The sequence below is a fragment of the Oryzias latipes genome, chromosome 21 (genome assembly GCF_053564925.1).
Source record: "Oryzias latipes strain Hd-rR chromosome 21, Olatipes_Hd-rR_3.1".
Lineage (NCBI taxonomy): Eukaryota > Metazoa > Chordata > Actinopteri > Beloniformes > Adrianichthyidae > Oryzias > Oryzias latipes.
The window spans coordinates 15,789,774-15,805,954 of NC_136257.1; the positions used below are offsets into that span (position 1 = coordinate 15,789,774).

At 39.9% G+C, this 16,181-nt stretch overlaps 1 protein-coding gene across 1 annotated transcript in view; it reads left to right on the top strand.

Moving 5' to 3' along the window:
- Window positions 1-16,181, top strand: part of htr2aa (5-hydroxytryptamine (serotonin) receptor 2A, genome duplicate a) — a 179,017-nt gene that overhangs the window by 102,006 nt on the left and 60,830 nt on the right. The window contains exon 2 of the mRNA XM_004081654.5: window positions 13,122-13,322. Within this exon, the coding sequence (XP_004081702.1) occupies window positions 13,122-13,322 (201 nt within the window). The remainder of the gene's footprint in view (window positions 1-13,121; window positions 13,323-16,181) is intronic.

The following is a 16,181-nucleotide window of genomic DNA, read 5'->3' on the forward strand; positions in this document are numbered from 1 at the left end:
TATATATAATCACAGCACACAGTTTGGTAAATTTTAGACAAAAAAGACTAACATTATATTCATGTATATAGGTTCAGTGGTGACTACACAGAAACACCCTGAAATTTGATTAGGTTTTTTCTTTTACCAAAATCAGAAATGTAACTTAAACAAAAATGTTTACATATTTTTGGCTGATTAAATTTTTAGAGTTTAGTTTAGAACTGTAAAACAAGGAGAGAGGTATCTTGAGGTCTAGGATGGGGTCGTCCTCCTCTTGACTGTTTTATATAGAGTTTCTGTCTGAATTCACCTGGTCTCTATGTGTACCAGAGCTGGCTGCTATACATTCCTTCATTTTTTTGGTGTCCTGTTCTTAGCTAGATGTATTGGTCATTCCATTAAAATCTCTTTTTCCCTTTCTTGTGTAGTTCAACATATTTAACAAGTTCTCAGCTTCTGTGTTTTTTCCGATATTCCTGTCTCAGCTGGAGACTCAAAAGCATTTTTATTCTTTTCAATTCAATGAAGTTGTAAGGCTCCAGCTCACAACAAATGTCATCTGCTGAATATCAATCAGGCAGAAAGGAAAGTCATTTATTATTTATGGATTTTTTGAAGAAATGCATTGATTCAAAATTATTTTATTTTGTTGTAGTAATCTGATTTAATCAAATCCTTTTATATCATTAAAGTTCCTGAGAAATGGCTACATTTTCCTAAATGTGTTTTTGATAATGGCTCCAGTAACTGACGCACCAGGTTACACTAAAGCGTTTGTGACTCAATGCTGAGATTGCAAAACCAGAAGCCAGCCTGGAAACAAAACAAAACAAATCATTTTTGAACAAGAATAGAACTCTGGGTACACAAGGAGAGTAAACAACAACAACAGACTGAATACAACCTTCGTCAAAAGCATTTAAAAAAAAGAACTTGAAAAAAATGTAAAATAATTTCATTAAATCAGAATTATCTCTAAAGAGCTGTTATTTTTAAGGTCAGGTTGATTAGAAATATCAGCTGCTTGAATGAGGAAAAAATGAAATGAAAACAATAGATCACGCTTTGAAGGTATACATTTTTAGCCTTTAGCATTCCACACAGGGCATTCTTTTTTTAAGGGATTGTTCATTTCTGGACCAGCAGGTTTCACAATTTCCCAACTCTTCATCAGATTTGTCTGGAAATTTTAGTTGATTGCTTTCATGGTAATTGAATGACTGGTCATAAACTGCACCAACATCCATATATGATATTCTTTAAATTATATGTATTATAAAGAGAACATTCAGAGACAAAAATATGCTAATCTAGTAAAAGAGTCAAACAGATAAACAAAATTTCTTGTTTCAATGTTGTCAAAACAAGAAAACTAACTTCTGAGTCTCAAAGATCAGAGTCTTTATGAGGGAAACATAAGTAAAATCAGCTAAAAGAGGTAGATTTGAGCAGATATGGAGACAAAAGATGGTTTAGAGTAGAAAGCAGAGATGTAGGGGAGGAGGCGAGAGCGCTGTGTCTGGCGGTGACCATGGCGACATTGAACAGCGTGGGTGAGTCATCTCCTCCCAAATAATGAAAGGCTGGATGGGATCGTCTCTCACCTGTTGCACTGAGGGAATGACAGAGAACAGGGCAGCAGGAGGAAGGCACATAAATACTCCATAATGACCAGAGGTGCAAAGGCACTCATGATGGTCTGGCTCTAATCTCCTCAACCAGGGATCTATTTTTGTCGACACTCTTTTGATTGATCGCGGGGAAACAGAAATCTCATCATGAAAAGAAATTTCTCCAACAGGGATTCATTTTACACCTCGGCTAACTTTGTGACTTCTGTGTCGAGTCCTTACCTTGTTTCTCAGTTAATTAGCAGTAAAAAATGGAACAGATATTGGATGCTAACATGAGGTCTTTGTTATTGTTGTGGCTTCTGTTTGATTAGCTGGCTGCTGCTTATGGTTGATGGCAGTAGTGAGGGAGATGCTCCACATTCAGATATTGCCAAGTAAAGTCCTGTGAGCAACATTCCTTGTGATAAACTTTGTGTAACAATGCCATGGGAACTCGGGTAACTCTGTGTTCTGATGTGTAAGATGAGAACATGTGGCACTAATTTATAATGCTGCGCATCAAAAGACTAAAAGCCTCAAACTTTTCCACCTTTTGCTGCATTTGTGGATTTTCTTCCATAATTGTCTTCGTCTTTGGCTCAGGAGTTGGAGCGCCTGTTGAAATGTTTGGAATTAATCCCTTAATCCACTGCCCTTGGCAAATCATCAGTGTGTGCAAAATGTGTTCATCTTTAATAGGCTAAAGTAAAGCTGCAATGACTTTTTGCACCTGTTGATACAGTTAAAATGGAAATATAAGGATGGAACAGGAAAGTAGATGGAGAGAGGCCTCAGTGGTTTCCTCTACAAGAATGAAGGTGACCTGTGAGGTCAGCGACCTCTGTAATGCCAGTGTGTTGACGCCAGTTTATCATCTCTGAGGTTCATGATAAGACCATCACAGGAGAATAGTAAGAGGAGATGGGATTGAAATGTCAATGGATACTAAAAAGCAGCTCAAGCTATCACAAAGGGATGGCTGTAACAGAAAAGGACAGTTTACTCAGCATTTCGTGTGAATATACTGTACAGTAAATACTTAACATGCTACAAAGAAAAGAACAACCTCCAAAAAACACAGCAAAGAATTCAGATTTATAAAGAGAAAAAAGTTAAACAATTTTATCAAAGAGAACACATATAGATAAGTATAGATAACCGCCCCAATATAGATATATAGATAAACCCCAGCAAACATAAAGCAACGGACAACTTTGTCAGCAAAATGTATGATATGAGTTTATATCCAACCATAACAAGACCCAGCAGAATCACTTCTCAAAGTGCTACTCTTATTGATAATATTTTTACAAATATAATAGAATGCACTCATATGACTAGACTGACATGTGACATAACTGATCATTTACGAGTTTTTGCACTATTTGACATCAATGTAAAGACAAAGAAAATGATAAAAGAACCAGTCTATAAAAGGTTAAGAAATGAAAAGCTACAACATCAGTGAAGCAGCAAACGGCCTTAATAAGTATTATGTAAACGTGGGTCCAGAGTTGGCAGCGGAAATTCCAAAATGCTGAACCAGCAAAGACAATAATCCACCCATTGAAAGGATCCCACACTCAATCCTTCTCTCTGAATTGAACGAAAATGAGCTGATATCAATTGTAAATAAATTCAAGGATAAAAACTCAAAAGATTGTGAGAATATAGATATGACAGTGGTGAAAAAGGTCATCATTATTATCTTTAAGCCTCTAACTTACATACGTAACTTATTACAAACTGGGAGATTGCCAAACCAAATGAAAATATCAAAAGTGATTTCTATCTACAAGAGTGGAAACAAACACCTTTACTAACTATATACCTGTTTCTCTGGTTCCACAGTTTTCAAAGATTTTAGAAAAAATATTCAATGATAACTTAGTTACATTTATTGATAAATATAACATTATAAATAAAAACCAATATGGTTTTAGAGAAAACAGATCAACCTCATGTGCTATCATTGATGCTGTGGAGGAAATTACAAAAACTCTGGACAAAAAGAAATATGCAGCTGGAATTTTCATTGACTTAAAAAAAGCATTTGACACTCTCAATCATGATATTCTACTTGACAAACTGGAAGTGTATCGGATACGAGGACTAGTGCTAACTTGGGTCAAAAGCTATTTAACGGGAAGAAAACAATTTGTCAGGATTGATTAATTTACATTAATAACTAAAGAGATTAGTTATGGTGTCCCATCGTCCACTGTTATTCAATACCTGCACAAATGATATATTCAATGTTTCAAAACTTTTAAAACTCATTAGTTGCTGATGAAACACGTATGTTCTATTCTACAGACAATCACAAGGAACTTATCAATGTGGTGAACACAGAGTTAAACAAAATAAAGTCATGGATGGAGTACAACAAATTATCTTTGAACCTACATTAAACCAAAGTGATGTTTTTTTGGTAACTACAAAGCCAATACAGAGCTTTCAATTACAATAAATAATGTCTGTAGTGTCACAGAAATCAAATTCTTAGGGTTTGTTATTGATGACAAACTAAGTTGGAAGCCTCATATCAAACACATACAAACTAAAGTCTCAAAAAGTATTTCAATCATAAATAAATCTAAACATATATTAGAATAGAGATATAGAGAACAGTAGACATTTATTATACTGTTCCTTAATATATCCTCCTTAATATATCCTTAATATCCTACTGTATAGAAATTTGAGGGGAAAATATAAGAGCTCAAGACATCCTCTCTTTTTACTTAAAAAACGAGCCATCAGCATTTTTATCTTGATCATACGAACAATTTATTTTATCAATCAAGTCTTTTAAAACTTTATGACCTTGTTGATTTTTACTTCTATACAGAGCGAGTGAGAAATCGTTAGCACTCAATATCCAAAAACAGTTCTTAGAAAATGAAGGAGATAGGTGGCTTGCCGGATCTCTGCAGCCCGTTGATGAAGCCTTTCTTCCTTCACCAAAGACACGATCTCCAAGACTGTGTGATGCTTCCGTCTGAGGAAGCCCCCTTTTGGCATTTTCAAACTTCTTATGCTGAAATAACAGACTATTTTCATTTATCTATCTTGTTTTTTATGTTGAAGGATGACGTTTCATCTGGAGGAAGGGGCGTATGAAACTCAGTTTTCCTTCCACTTTGGTGTTGTGCGCAGGATAGGTTCATGACGTAAGGTGACAAAAAGACTTCTTGTTATGCGATTGAACATGGATGAATAAAGCAGCGGTCATCTACACCCAAACTTGTCTCCCTGCGCTTTCGATTTTACATATGAAACTCCACTTTACTGACACCAAACCCTGGACTAACAATAATTTGATTTTTATTATGTAATTATTAAGTAATATTTATAAATGGGAATTTCTTTGTTTTCAAAACCAAATCTGGAAATAAAGTTTCACAAATAGCTCCACATCTTTCATTTTCAAGCTCAACTGGGATAAACAGAAAACTTTGGTGTCTCGTAAATGTATGAGATTTAAAGATGTAAATTACGGCTTTATTCTCGTGATTTAACAGTCAGGACTTTTTTTCTAGTACGAGTAAGAGCTTGGTTCGCTGTAAGTCAGACCTGTTCCCGGTCCACGTTGGACTCCGGCAGGGATGCTTTTTATCACCGGTTCTGTTCATAGTTTTTATGGACAGAATTTCTAGGCGCAGCCAGGGACCGGAGGGGGTCTGGTTTGGGGATCACAGGATTTCCTCTCTGCTCTTTGCAAATAACGTTGCCCTGTTGGCTTCATTGAGCTCGGACCTCCAGCATGCATTGGGGCGGTTTGCGGCCGAGTTTGAAGCGGCTGGGATGAGGGTCAGCACAGCTGAATTTGAGGCCATGGTTCTCGACCGGAGAAAGGTAGTTTGCCACCTCTCGGTGGGAGGAGTGTCCTTGCCCCAGGTGGAGGAATTTAAATATCTTGGGGTCTTATTCACGAGTGAGGGAAGACCGGAGCATGGGATTGACAGGCGGATCGGAGCGGCGTCCATAGTCATGCGGTCGCTATATCGGTCCATAGTGGTAAAGAGAGAGCTGAGCCCAAAAGCAAAGCTCTTAATTTACTGGTCGATCTTCATTCTAATACTCACCTATGGTCATGAGCTATGGGTCAAGACCGAAAAAACGAGGTCCTGAATACAAGCAGCTGAAATGAGCTTCCTCCTTCGAGTCGCTGAGTGCTCCCTTAGAGATAGGGTGAGAAGCTCATCTGCAGAGAGCTCGGAGTAGAACTGCTTCTCCTCTACATCGAAAGGAGCCAGTTGAGGTGGTTTGGGCATCTTGTCCTGATGCCTCCTGGACGCCTCCCTGGAGAGGTGTTCCAGGGCCCCGGGCGGAGGCCCCGGGAAAGACACATTGGAGAGACTATGTCTGTCGGCTGGCCTGGGAACGCCTCGGGTCCCCCCAGAGGAGCTGGAGGAAGTGGCTTGGGTGAGGGTAGTGTTGGCATCTCTGCTTAGACTGCTGCCCCCCCCCGACCCGGTACCGGATAAGCTGATGAAGATGGATGGATGGACTTTTTTTCTCCGAACATTTACTTTAAAGGCGTAATTTAAAAAAAAAAAAAAGATTGTTCAGAAACTGGCGCTAAAACTTTGTAGTAAAAAAATAAATAAATAAAATGAAGAAAAAAAACCTGTAAAGTAGCAAAACATTTTTATTCTTAATGTAAAATTATAATGTTGTCTAAATACACTTCTTGATTTTATGTGATGAAAATTCTCATCAATCCAGGAGACATTTTATTTAAGTTAAATCATGACGTCTGGACCTAAAGTCTTCTTTCTTTAAAATTGTCATTCAAGTTTTGTTATCCGTCTCTTTTCTGTTTAAGATCTTACAATTTTTTGACTGAAATATACACAAAAACAAAGGTTTATGTGGTCATAGGCTGGTGTCCTAAACATTTCTACACTACCAAGAGCGTTTTTCCTCAGGCTGCTTTCTCTGTCTTTACTTTCTGCTGTTCACTGCCTGATTCGCTTTTCCTGATTTGTCATTGAGGCTGTTCACCTTTTGCATAATGCAGTTTGCACTGCCTTTGTGAAATCAGCCTCTAAAAATGAGCCACCTCGATGTATGTTGTACAGAAAGCTGTCTCCATGCTCATGAATATTTAGTGTATTGTGTTATGTCTCCTTTAGCCCCAGAGTGGCTTGCAGACACATTTAAATGACTATATTTAGAGACGGCTGCACAGGGGAGCATGCTCTGTGTGAAAGATGTGAAGATATGTGTGTAGATGAGCGTCTGAAGCTGCAGCACCTGCAGCGCCATCCGTGGTGGCTGTATTTGGAGCATGTTCAAGGTGGGTTTGACATCTTGGCTTTGTATGACTCATTCCATTTATCACTGTGTGGTTACTATGGAATTAGCTTTTTCAGAGGCAGCCAACATTCAACAACTACTTAAAAGCCTCCACCATAACCAAGCTGAAGCTTTTATGATAAAAGGGTTCTTTGTATTCAGCAGTGGAAAAAACTTTGATGATTAAAAGGAAAATTGTTGAGAATTTTTTCTAATCAATTTAAATTAAACTGCATCCACTGCTGAATGATATATTGGGAATAACACATGTCTCTGTCATGTCTTCACATGTTTTCATGTCTTCACATGAAAAAGTCAACTTCTTGACAATGTACTTTATCACCAAATGCAATTTGTCACCAATTTGTGTAGCAGGGATGCGAAGGTTTCTCTGGATGATCTCATAATCCAGACATGGAGACATGTTTACTGATGCTTTTGTAGATATTTGCAAAATAAATAAACCTGATCTCCCAATAACACAACAAATATACAGTCGATGAGGAGGCAATAGCTCCTCCCACATGCAGTGGGAGATTCAGGTTTATGAACTCATTTTTGGGACAAGCATCCGCCAGCGAGTTTGACGCAAGTCATAAGAGAGGTGGCGGACATAAATTTGACCTGAAAATGGCGTTCAATGTAAGTACATCATAAGAATTCAGCACAGATTTTACTAAACTGCTATGTGCTGCTGAGCTGCCATCGTGTTGTGTGGGTTTTCCTAAAATTGGAGCAAAATCAAAACGTGCATCCCAGAAACAAGCCGAAGGGAAACAAGCTGGTTATGTCGGTGTGTAGAAAGATATACTGTTGACATTTAGCAAGATCCTTAGGGTTCAAGTTTTTTTCTGAAGAAGTTTAGTTACACCATTAATTAAAATCTTTTGCTTGTTCATAACTGAGCACTTTCTTGTTTGCTTCAGACTGATGCTCAACAAAGTCATGTGATATGCTGTGGCCAAAGCCAGTTTGTAAGAGATTGGATAAACTAAAAAAAATATTTCAATTGACTGAAGCAGATCTTAAATTTAATTTGAGGAGACGTTCTTCGTAGCTAAAAGCTTTTCAATGTCATCACCAACACCACAGAAACTACTGTATTTATTCCACACTGCATTTCCACAGACTTTGTTTTGATTTTGATTAATTGTTAAAACCTTCCCTATGTACAAGCGGAAATATTTGCTATAGTGCTGGATTGTTTCAGGCGCCTCTTTGCATAACCTACACCTTGGGTCTTCTCTGATGTGGCAGATCTGAGCCTCTATCGTTGTGGTGCTCAGGGCTTGTTCCTGAGCTGCCAGGATGAGTGCTTCAGTGCTGTCCTGTAGGCCAGCCTTTTCTAGCCATTGGTAGGACTTCTTGATATCAGCCACTTCAGTTATGGTCCGGTGGTACATTCCATGCAGGGGTTTGTCTTCCCATGTGGATCTGCTCTGTGGATCTTGGATGTTTCATCCAGGGTAGAAGCTTCCATGCTCACTAGTCCTCTGCCTCCTTTCTTGCAGCTAGCATACAGTCTCAGGGTGCTGAATTTGTGATGGAACCCTCCATGTACGGTGAGGAGCCTTTAACATCTGTGGTCTATATCTCTTCTTTTGGCCGTCTTATTATTCCTGCAGGGTATCTAATAACCAGCAGTGCGTAGCTGTTTATTGCCCATTGAGCTGGCTTCTCAGGACTTGCCTTACTAGTTTGAGGTATTTAGCTGTTGCAGCTCTCCTTGTTGTCTGCTCCAGGTTGCCATTTACCTGCGGAATTTCAAGGTACCGTAAATTCCGGACTACAAAGCGCTCCCGATTATTAGCCGCACCCACCCATTTTCACGTGTTTAACTAATTTTATACATACACAAGCCGCGTCGGGGTACAAGCCTCATGAATTAGGCAACATTGTCATCCTGACGGATCACTTCCTGACTCAGAGTGTAAGTGTGATTTATTAGCACACAGTGGGTGGAGTCATTTTTGCCTCAGGCTCATGTCTTTGAGTTTATCTGCATCTGCCAAACAGTATGCACGTCTATTCTGTTCACAAGTTCCTCAGTTATGGTTTTTATTTTTATTCTTTTTTTTTAATTTATTGACAATCTAGGTATCACACATAAAATTACAAACAGTAACCATATAATCAACATTACATCCCTCAGTTATGATGAGGAAATTTACATCCCCGATCCCCCATTTCCCATGAGTCTTAGGGGCTAAAGGCGGGGCCAACGCCCGGCTCGCCATTCTGTTGTACGTGTTTAAGAATGAGCAGCAGTGCATGGAGGGGTGAACGGGTAAAGCTCTCCTTCCGCTTGTGTCGCGGCAGCGTTATGGGAGTAACAGGGCTGTTTAAAAAACACGCTAGTAAAATAAAGCAGCGACGACTGAAAAGCGCTCCTCAGCGCGATACGCGCGCCTCCTCGCGGCGCGTGGGTCAGAAGTTTCCTTCCACAACAAACACTTGCTCCGCGGACGCCTCGAGAAGCCCTGGCTGCAGCCTGCAGAATGGCTCGACGCCTCCGCGCTCCCGCGCGCTCCTTGTCTCCCCTTCCTATCTACTCCGACAGCTCTGGCCAGCGCGGCTACAGGGAGGAGCGCTTCGTCCCCATTGCGCCGGTGGACGGAGCAAATCGTGTCTGTGCAGAGCAATCGGGCTTAATACTGTACGTTTTGTGTATGAGGGGCGGATGCGTTGTTACGTGTGGGAGCCTTCAGACTGCCATCGGCCCCGCAGCTCACACGACACGCAGTCTCCAGCTCACACGGAGGCTGTGAGCGTTTCAATGCAAATCTCTGCTCAGTCCTTAGAAACCGTTAACACGACCACGTCAATTTGTGTTTCCAGTCGTGTCCCGACAAAATAAAGGCTGATATTATTGCCACATATTTACGTGAAGCCAGCCGAGTCACTATGACTCAGAGGTAAATGCACTCCTGAGCATGCGCTGTTCTCTCCGTCACGCAGCTGACCGGCTTTTCCAAACCCGTTGGTGATTTTTTCACGCTGCTTTTAACGATTGCTTTTAACTTGAAAGCTTCATCATATTGTAGCGGCGATCACGTGCACGTTGGGTCTAATGGCACCAAAGGATTCTGGGATGCGGCTGGACATGCGTGTTTCGTTTTGTTGAACCATGACTGAAGTGTCTAAGACCTGAAGTCAGGTCCATGCTGTTTGGCTGCTTAGAGGTGTGTTGAAAAACAAATGACTTGTGTTTGATGTTAGAGAATTCAAACCATTCACTGTGTCCAAAAATACGCACACGTCGGCCGCCAATAAAATCCAATAATTAGCCGTGTCACTGATTAAGCCGCAGGACTGTAAGCGCAGGAAAAAAGTAGCGGCTTGTAGTCCGGAAATTACGGTACTTGTAACTGTCCTCAATGTCTGCTATTGTGCCTTCTGGGAGTGAGATCCCTCCTGTGTGGACTACCTTGCCTCTCTTTGTCACCACCTGGCTACATTTCCAGAGCCCGAATGACATCCCAATGTCAGTACTGTAGATCCTGGTGGTGTGGATCAGGGAGTCAATGGCACACTTGCTCTTAGCATATAGTTTGATGTCATCCATGTAGAGGAGGTGAATAAAAATTGCCCCATTTCTGAGTCGATATCCATAGCCAGTCTTGTTGATCATTTGGCTGAGGGGGTTTAGACATATGAAAAAACAGCAGCTGGGACAGAGCATTTGATTTTGATTTTTGATTTTGATTTTATTGATTTATTTCAAGCATTGTAGTCAAAGCAATAAAGAATTTACACATATTTATCAAACTCATTACAGAAATAATGAAATGCATAGATTAAAAAGACAGAAATAAAACAAAAATGTCACTTAAATAACATTTGCTTAATTAAATACAGTGATCATTAACTGAAGTATAAGTAGAGCTTGATTTATTGCTTGAAAAGGAGTGGGAAGCAGCAAGCTTATATATATATATATATAATCCCACCCCTACTGAGTTCATTTATTTGATAGTTTTATAGTGTTTTAAATCCGGTTCTGATCAGATAGATTCTCTTGAAGTAACAAAATCCAGTGCCTAGTAATGATTAATGATCTTCAAAAAACATTCATTCATGGTTTCAGTAAACAGTATCGGTACCGATATGTAATAATAATTGATTATCATTAGAACACATGATAACATTAAACCAGTAATTATTGCTACACATTGCAGATCAAGTAAACAAAATCAATAGCTTATTGATTGTAATTTAAACATTTCAGTAATCATTATTGCACATTACAATGTAATACTCATTGGTTGTAATTAAAATAGCTTTGATTATTTCACCACAATCAAGTTCACACATGTATTTGGAATTATTCAAACACCTGTTGATCCTTAAATCCTCTTATCTTCATATCACCATCGCCTTGGTATATCCCACATTTGATGGACACTTTGACAAGTGGCTTGCCGTTGGCTTCAACTGTGGTTTTTCACAGCTTCATCGAGTTTCCTATGATGGTTCTTTGAGTCTTGTTGATTTTGTATAGCTCCAAGCATTCAGTGATCCACGTGTGTGGCATTGCGTCATAGGCCTTTTTGTAATCAATCCAAGTTGTGCACGGGTTGGTGTGTCGTGACTTGCAGTCTTGAGTAACTGTTCTGTCAACCAGGATTTGGTGTTTTGCTCCTCTGGAGTCTCTACCAATGCCCTTCTGTGTGTTGCTCATGTATTGATCCATGTGCCAATTTATCTTGGTTGCAATGATGCCTGACATGAGCTTCCATGTTGTGGAGAGACAGGTTATTGGCCAGTAGTTGGATGGGACTGCACCCTTTGAGGTATCCTTCTGGAGCAGGATCATTCCCCCTTCTGTCAGCTATTCGGAGGAGTCCCATCTCTTAGCAGCTGGTTCATTTGTGCTGCCAGGCGCTCATGAGACTCTTTCTTGGATGTCTGCCACTGTGATGGTTACTGGATTCTGTTCAGGGAGATTACTATGTTCTTTCCTCAGAGACACCAGCCACTGGCCATTGCTGTTATTTGCTGTCTCGTTCTCCCATATACTTTTCCAGTACCGTTCGGTTTCCAGCCTTGGTGGGTCTGTTCTGTTGCTTTGACCCTGTTACTGACTTGCTGTTCGCAACTCAACTTGCAAAAGTGTATGTTGAGTGTATGTTGAGTTGAGTTGAGTTGAGTTGCGAACAGCCTGTTTATCCGTCTGGCTTCATTGTCTCTTGTGTACTTCTTTAGGTGGCTGGTAAAGGCCAGGAGCCTTTGTTTTGGCAGTGTCCAGTGCTTCATGTATGGACATCTGGCACACATGATGTTGTCTTTCAGGTCAGTTGCTGCCTCGCTCAGCATATCTATTGTTTGTTGGGGCTTGAGTTCAAGGTGGGAGTGTGGTATAGCCTCCTCTCTGACCTGGTGTTCTGGCTCTCCCGTGGCATTGCAATTGTGTTTTGCCACTTCAATCTCAAGTTGTGATTGGAGTTTCTGTGGGATTGCTTCAGTAGCATTCCAACAGAACCTTGTTCTCACATCTAGTCAATTTCCGTTTTGTTCCAGTAGCCCACTTTCCATCAGTATGCTCCCAGCACCTGAGAGCAGACCTTGTTTGGCCGGGCGACGTCTGAGCTGGCATGACATGTAATTCAATGTCTCTCATGGGTTTATGAGGTAGGCAGTAGTGTTAAAGGCCTTGCCCAATGACCCTCACTGGGTTATGTTAATTGCTCACCGATGATATGGTAATTGCCCCATTATCAATGATTGTTCATTCCGCCGGTGGTTGTCCAATCGTGGTTTCCTGCTTGCCAGTCCCGCACCTTACCAACAGAGCTATATATATCTGCTTCTTTGGAGTTCCACTTTAGAGATATATATATATCTCTAAAGTGGAACTCCAAAGAAGCACAAAGACAAAAAAATTTCAGGACTCTGTTTTCAAAATCACTAAAGATGCAAAAAGAGCATTATGATTTCATGAACACCCTGAGACTTGCAGAACCAAATTCCTCTACTTTCTTTGCTTCTATTTATTAATAAATTCATCTCTTTTAGACAGTTGCTAAAACACAGAGCCCTACAGTATTCATCCATCCATCCATCCATCCTTTCATCCATCCGTTTTCTTAAACCGCTTGATCCCTTTCTGGAGTTATCAGGATGCTGGAGCCTATCCCAGCTACTGTTGGATGAAGGACCGAGATACTGATCACACTTGTTTTCTGCTCTTTTTCTCTGTGTTCCCTCCCTTCCTCTGTCCAGATTACAGGTGGCCCTTGCCTCCTGACCTTTGTCCCATCTGGATCTACCTAGACGTCCTGTTCTCCACCGCATCCATCATGCACCTGTGTGCCATTTCTCTGGATCGATACATCGCCATACGAAACCCTATACACCACAGCCGCTTCAACTCCCACACCAAGGCTCGAATCAAGATCATGGCAGTCTGGACCATCTCAGCAGGTAAACACAATCAAACAAACAAAACAGTTATGACAATGTCAGAAATGAAGAAATGTTGTGTTTTTATAATGCTTAAAAATGGGCCAGCTGTTGGTTAAAAGTCTGCAAGACTGCTTGTTTTTTCCTTCTTTCCCCACCATCATTTTTCCATGTAAGGTCTTTAAATGTAAAATTTGACACAGTTGTAAATTAAAAAAAATATCTTTTTTTTTCTTTGCATCTGATGATGCATCAGAGTCTAATTTTCAGCTTTGGTCCAGAGACTCCTTTTGTCCTGAGTTTTGAAGTGAGCAGTTCTGGGACTGACACACTGCTATTGATGAAGAACTAGCATTTATAACACTCATGAATAAGATCATTTAAAATAATTGAAGCCTGAAAAGCAAGAAAAGGCAGAGCTGCTGCCTCCTGTTGCAGAAGTGTCACAAATGTGACACTGCCTTTTAGAGAAATCTTTAATTTAAAAAAGAAAAAGAGCGTCAGATGATCTCATTTCACTGCCTAAGAGGAAACAAATCATCCATGAGTCACAGCACAAAGCTTCATAGATGACATTTCAAAGTTTGTCTCAATATATTTCACCCGCAGAATATTATTTTTGAAATACTTAAACATATTGAGGTTATGTGAGCCCTAACTCTGGCAAAAAAAATAAAAAAAACTTGTGTAAAACTTGCATTAATAAGTTAGAATTAGCAACTTAGAGGTAAATGGATCCAAATATATTAAGACTGTATTCACCATATCTCTAATCCACATGTTTTTATGGTAGAAGAGGTTTTCTGACGTCAACCTGTGGCTGCTTAGTCAAGAACTCCTATGTAATGTTGGTCAACTGTCGATTATGTTTTTCTTTTCTCTTTTTTCTCTTTCAATGACTAAGCTTCAGCTGCATCTGTTTCATTACAAACAGCCTCTTCCTGCCAGAAACCTGCTGTCAGGTTAAATAGTGTGGACAAAAGCATGGGTGATGGTAAGCAAAGGGTAGGGAAGCACATGGAAACCGATCCAATTGGACAGGGACTGAGTTTTAATGCTAGTGATCCAGATTTAGTTAACAAGACAGCAGTTAGCCAAGGAAATGAACTGTAGGGGAGTTGGGTGTTGATCTGGAACATTGAGCATGGATCCAAAACACACAGTCATGATGCCACATACACACCGGGCTAGGAATAGCCTGTTCGAGTGACCACTTCCAATGAAAAGTCCATGTAAACGCAGGTAAATGCACGATTCAGGCTTCCACATTCAAAACTCTTGCATTCACACATAGCTATGCACGTTTTTATGCCTGTTTTCAGGCTCAACTTACTAAACACAAGGTCATTGGACGCATTGAAAATTAAAACCAGTTGAACTTTGACCAAGCAAAGACTTGAATTTGATAGTGGCATATGGATGGCATCCTTTTTAATTCATGTCCAAACACTAGAAAATTGATCATGGAGGATAAAATAATAATTGCGCTTTTAACCCGGCAGGAATTCAATGACACCAAGTCTTACATATGGTGGAATAAAGACGTGAAAGACCAAACCTGAAGCAAGATTCACCAGCATTGCACTGCTTCAACATTTTTGGATCAAGCCTTGCACCAGCTGTTGGTGGTGAACATGCGCTAGTATTCTGTAGCAACAGTCCACTGTAAACATACACTCTAAAAGCACGTTTGAAAACCACATTCAGCGCGTTCATTAATGCCAGGCGTGTACGTAGCGTGATGCATCAAGAGCAGCAGAAAGAGCTGGTCCCCAACCAGATCTTGCTCATCAAATGTGCTAAAATCCTGTCCCATTGGCTGCTGGTGTCTCGCCATTGTTTAAGACATATGGAAAGTTTTTTTAAATAGCAACAAGGACAAATCCTGAATGTCCCAATAGAAGGTGATTCTTTCTTTAGGACAGGGATCAGCACCCTTTATGACATAAAGTACCGATTAAAACTGTTGCAACTGTTTCATCATCAGCTATAGTGCAAACTCTAAGACAGAGAAATACAAAAACAATCTTAATACATCAGAAATGTGTTAAAACCCAAAAAAGCAGGTCAAATAGCTTTTTTTAAACGTATTTTGGTATTAACTCCAACAGGGCTCTCATAACAATACTGCACAAAGACAAGGACAAGGAAAAAGGTATTGCATTTGTGGTATTTCATACCTACACCAATAGGATTGGATACATCAGAATAAAAAAAAAACATCAATATTACTAAGGACTTTACAGCCATTAACCTAAAAAAGGGTATTTTGGCTTATTCATCTTTTGTTACATTATGATGAGACAGGGCCTGAGTAACATCATGTGAGTTAATTCTTTGAAATGTTTTTACTTTTTCCTTAGTTTGGTAATATACATTTTCCATAATTGAACAGCGTCATTCTTCATTATTTTATCCTTAGTAAATGGGGTGGTGATAAGCTGTAGTTTTACTTTAAAATTTGTTCACATTTCATATTGACAATTGGCAGAACAGAAAGAAAGTATGGGTTTAAGGGCTGGTTTAGACCTCACAGTGATTTACAATCGCTTGCGTCTCAGTGGTCACACGGCCTTCCAAGCAGAAGTCACTGCAGAATGTGACAATTGTGACTGGAATTTTACGCTTGAATGCAATCACGTGCAAATCACGTCACTTAACTTGTATTTATTTCAGCCATTAGAGTATGGGTTGACGGAAGACACTGTCCAGCAAAAATCACTTAATACTGAAAATAGTAAAAGCATAACTAAAGAAGTTATTAGAAATCCCGAACTTCGCACATAGACACAGAGAGAGAGGCAGAGAGAAAGGACAACTAGATAAAAAATAGAGCAAATTACTGGAAAGATATATCTCATATCTTGCAGCTCTAGAGAA